Source organism: Macaca nemestrina, chromosome 1 (assembly GCF_043159975.1).
Source record: "Macaca nemestrina isolate mMacNem1 chromosome 1, mMacNem.hap1, whole genome shotgun sequence".
Lineage (NCBI taxonomy): Eukaryota > Metazoa > Chordata > Mammalia > Primates > Cercopithecidae > Macaca > Macaca nemestrina.
In genome coordinates this window covers 80,910,601-80,915,280 of record NC_092125.1, presented here as the reverse complement: position 1 = coordinate 80,915,280, position 4,680 = coordinate 80,910,601, and the positions used below count along the sequence as shown (strand labels likewise).

General features: G+C 38.0%; 1 protein-coding gene across 4 annotated transcripts in view; it reads left to right on the top strand.

The window, feature by feature from the left end:
* Window positions 1-23: 23 nt before the first annotated feature.
* The window catches only part of LOC105493463 (TATA-box binding protein associated factor, RNA polymerase I subunit A), a 31,877-nt gene continuing 27,220 nt past the window's right edge, over window positions 24-4,680 (top strand). The window contains exons 1-2 of one of the 4 annotated variants that reach the window (XM_011761144.3): window positions 24-228; window positions 1,397-1,516. In XM_011761144.3, the coding sequence (XP_011759446.2) occupies window positions 1,399-1,516 (118 nt within the window). In that variant the 5' untranslated portion in view covers window positions 24-228; window positions 1,397-1,398. Of the gene's footprint in view, window positions 229-1,386; window positions 1,517-2,799; window positions 2,877-4,680 lie in introns of those variants that run through there. The other 3 variants (XM_071080986.1, XM_011761145.3, XM_024796484.2) reach the window with 3 other exon arrangements.

Below are 4,680 nucleotides of genomic sequence, written 5' to 3'. Positions count from 1 at the left end.
CTTCCTGGGTCACTTCCAGAAGTCACTTCCGGGGTCTAGGCGAGGCCAACAATACGCCTGCTACCGCAGGAGTTACGAGCTGGGCCGCGCGCAGCCTGAATGCCTAAACCAGGTTTTGCGCATGCTCATATAAAGCTCTCCTAACCCGTCTTCCGGTGGGAATTTCTTCACGTGGTCCGGAGTCGGAGACTGAGTTTAGCTTTACTGAGGAGCTCTAATTTTAAGCGGGTAAGTGCCGCAGATATCGTCCGTGGTTCCTGCGTTTAAATGGGACGGGAAGGGGTGTGTCAGGATTCATCCATGTTCTCCTGATATTTCCTCCTAATACCTGAAACCCTTGGAGTCTGAGAACGAGAGAAGGGGCTAGAGAAGCTTTGGTTGCCGTGGCAACTGCGGGACACCAATTTGGATTTTTGAGGATTTGGAAAGGGAGGATTTGTGTAACTACGCCTCAAAATACATGATGAGTCAGATTCAAATTCATTTGTTACTTATAATTCATACTCGTAGCCACAAAATTTGATTTTAGAAGGTTTTCTCTGGGTGTAATGCAGAGAAGCAAAATCTGAGCCAGGGTAATTATTTAGAAAGCTAATGCAGTAATCTAGGCACTGTTTGAAGGGGTCTTGAACTAGGGTAGTGCTGTAGGATTGCAGAGAAGAGGGGAAATTGGGGAAATTTGGGAGGCAGTATCAGGGGCACTAATACTCGATTTCATATGGGGAATGAGGAAGGGGCCCTGAGCATCTTTAGGAGTAAGTCCAAACTCAGCTTGGCTTATGATTATTTTTTTAGGTTCGTTTCTCACCTTCCGCACCCCCCTCCACACACACCCCGACTTCTAGTCATGCTAAGTAGTTTAGTGTTCTATTTCCTAGAATAACGTCCTCACCTTTATTGTGATGTTAGGCAGGTTCTATCATTTCACTAAGCCCCTCAGTTTTTTCAATCTTAACATGGAAGAAAGTAATAGTACCCACCTCAGGATTGCTGTGGGGATTAAATTAGATAATTTATACTTCTGGTGCGTAGTAAGGGCCTAATAAATATTAGCTGCTAGTACTATTCTTATTATACTTCTCGTATTGTTTTGTTATTATACGTTTTGCTGTTTCTTCGTCTAGACCTGAGATTTTTTTAAATTAGAGGGGCAGTATCTTACTTATCTTTATATGGACTTGAAACATTAGTAGTTCGGTCTTTTTAATGTCTCATTCATTTTGGCTGTTGCTGACATAGTTAAATTCATTTTTTACTTTAAAAGAGCTGACAGGTATCATGCATTTTGCTGATCAAATTGTATTTATTAGATAAAAAGATAGCTGTTTTTCTGTACAACTCAGAAGACTGTGGATTAAGATGTACAGAAAGTAACTGATATCTCAGTTTGTAATAGGTATGAGTGATTTCAGTGAAGAATTAAAAGGGCCTGTGACAGATGATGAAGTGGAAACATCTGTGCTCACTGGGGCAGGAATGCATTTTCCTTGGCTTCAAACATACGTAGAAACTGTGGGTAAGTAAAACAGTAACATTGAGCCATTTTAACTTAAAATGTAAGGAGATGGTAAGATTCAATATGGATACAAAATCAATAACCAGGCTGGTTTAATTTTCAAGAGGAATATGTGGAGTGTTTTTAGGCTGTAAGCCAAAAAAAAGTGTTTTTTCTTTTAGAACTCTTTGACTTTGGATTAACAGTAGTCTGTATTATGCTAGATACACATTTTTTCCAGTAATACTTACTGAGCACTTTTATTTCTGGCATTGATTAAATATTGGGGAGTCATAGATGAAGAAGATATGGTCTCTGCCATTGAGGAAAACATGCCCAGGAAGTGTTCAAGAAGTTGCTGTTGAATTGCATTGAAATTATTTCAAATAGAATTGATCATGTAATAGATTTTTTTTTTTTTTTTTGGAGACAGAGTCTTGCTCTGTTGCCCACACTGGAGTGCAGTGGCTAGATCTCGGCTCACTGCAACCTCTGCCTCCCGGGTTCAAGTGATTCTACTCAACCTCCCAAGTAGCTGAGATTACAGGTACCCGCCACCACGCCTGGCTAGTTTTTGTATTTTTAGTAGAGACAGGATTTCACCATGTTGGCCAGGCTGGTCTTGAACTCTTGACCTCAAGTGACCTGCCCTCCTCAGCCTCCCAAAGTGGTGGGATTACAGGTGTGAGTCACTGCACCCGGCCTAGATAAAAGAGCATTTTCCCTCATTTTAATCTAATGTAAATGCAAGCATGTTTTTCTATGGGATAAAATTTCCCCCATTTTTATCTAATATAAATGCAAGTATGTTTTTTTATGGGATAAATTCCCTATAAGAATTTATTTAATATAAGTATAAATAAAAGAAGCTATTATTTGTATGCTGGCGTATTGAGTGGTTTACATTTGGGATTACATTTGAACCAGCATTTTACTTACTGCCCTTAAATATGTATTTTTTTGCCCAGACTTTTCTCCCCTTGACAGAGATTCCTTGGCTCCTAAAATTTCGCTTCCATTTTTTCTTTCGATCTAAGTATCATCTCATTTAATGATCTCAGTAAATTCTCAATAAATTTTTGTGCTAGGCAGTTTAGGTAGGAGGAAACTGAACCTCAAAGACATTAAATTCGTAAGTGGTGGTATCAGAAGTCAAATCCAGGTTTGTCTGATCTCAAAGCCTACACTTTTAACCACTGAGATATATTTTTTAAAATGAGACAATATATGTAAAGTACCTAGCATAGTATCTCATGCATAGTGAGTGTTGAAAAATAATAGTGCCTTTCCTCTCCTCATTTTAGTTTTGCTAGATTAATGCACGTGGCTTAAGGCAGATTTGAATGAATGATACTTCAGAGATAGTGCTACTTCATCCCTGGTAGGGAACTAATAATTTAAATTTCCTATAGTTATATCATACTTGGGTATATTTCTGTTACCAGTGTTCTATAGAAAGTCTGAGTCAGTCTGCAAGCAGATAGGTTTAAGACCAAAATTTACATGCTTAGAAATATTTTATATGTTGTGGATAGCCTGTTAAACCCAAAATACTTTTGGTCTGCAATGAGAAAATACTTGGAAGTAATATTGACATTGTGCTGGTAATTAACCATAATAGGAAAACAAAATTGCCTAACAGTTGCTGTATTTCTTTTTTATGCTGGTAGATATCTTTTGGCATTTTGAAGGGCATGCCCAGCAAGCCCCTTAGAACAAAAACTTTGAAGACAGGGCCAGTCTGGATTGAAGCTGTATGATGAGTACCTGCAGTAGTGCTTGGCACACAGTGGTGCCCAAAAAATATTTGTTGACAGACTGATAAGTTTCCAGATTCTTTGAGTAGCATATTAGAAGTTAGGTTGATGACACTAGTTCTTTATTGTACATCTCTATTCCATGTAAAAATGTGTTTTCCTTGACCATTTTTTTTTTCTTAAAGTTATCAGGATCAAGTAAGACTATCTTTTGCTCATTAAAGAATGAAATGAGAAGAGAACTTTTCCTGAGGTAACTAGGCTAGGTTGGAAGACAAAAGTATTTTCCAAGCATTTAGGTATAGTTATCTAAAGTCGATTTGTAGTCTCAGTTGTGAAAGCTTGAGCGATAGAAGGGAGCTTAGCCTGAGAACAGTTCTCTCCTTTAGGTAAATAAAAGATGTTGTAAGGATGAGGTGTTTTGTCAGTTTCCTAGGCTGGCTGGCTGGTATTGCCACCGACGCTGAGCAGCTTTGGTGTGGGGATCTTATAAAATGCATCTGCTGATTCAGAGAGCTGGGCATAGTACTCTGTAGTTGTAATGAGATTCCAGGTGATACTTCTGCTGCATGTTCCAGGACCACATTGAGTAGCACGGGCAGGTCCCCAGGTGATTTGTATGTACATTCAAAAGTCTGAGAACACTAGCGCAGTAGTCTTCAAACTTTTCACTTTTGTATCCCCTACTTTTTTCTGAAAAATTGAGTACTACCTTGCACAGTTTTATAAAGCGTTTGGTGGCCAGGACGGGCTCCTGGTAGGGTGGCGTGTCCTTGATAAATCTCTGGTGGTCTCCCGCCAGCAGCTGCTGTTTAAAAAAAAAAAAAAAAAAAAAGGAATCATCTGAAAATATTTTATTGTATGTTTAATATTTTCAAGAGTTGTAATTTCCAGCACGTTGGTATTTTTAAATGAATATATATTACTTTATATGTGATGGAGTCCAGATAGCATAGGAGTGACATACAGTTTTAATACCTTGCATTATCCATTTAAAAATTAAGAAAAAGTTTTTAATAGATGGAATTTTATGTTCCTTTTTGTTGTACTTCTTGCAATAAAAGTTATGTATCAACATTTATACTTTTTTGTGTTTATATCCTATAAGTTTTAAGAATTAAAACTTTTCTAGGTTGAGACGTTGCTATCATTAATAGTTGTACATAGCTGATCAATATTACATGTATTAAAAGTGTTGCTGGCCAGGTGTGGTGGCTCATGCTCATAATCCCAGCACTTTGAGAGGCCAAAAGGAAGGATCACTTGAACCCAGGAGGTCAAGGCTACGGTGAGCTGTGATTGTGCTAGTGCGGTCCAGCCTGGGTGACAGAGCAAGACTCTCTCTTTTTCTTTCTTTCTTTTTTTTTTTTTTTTTTTTAAATAAAGTTATCTAAAACTTTTTCCCAATTTTTTTTTTATATATTTGTG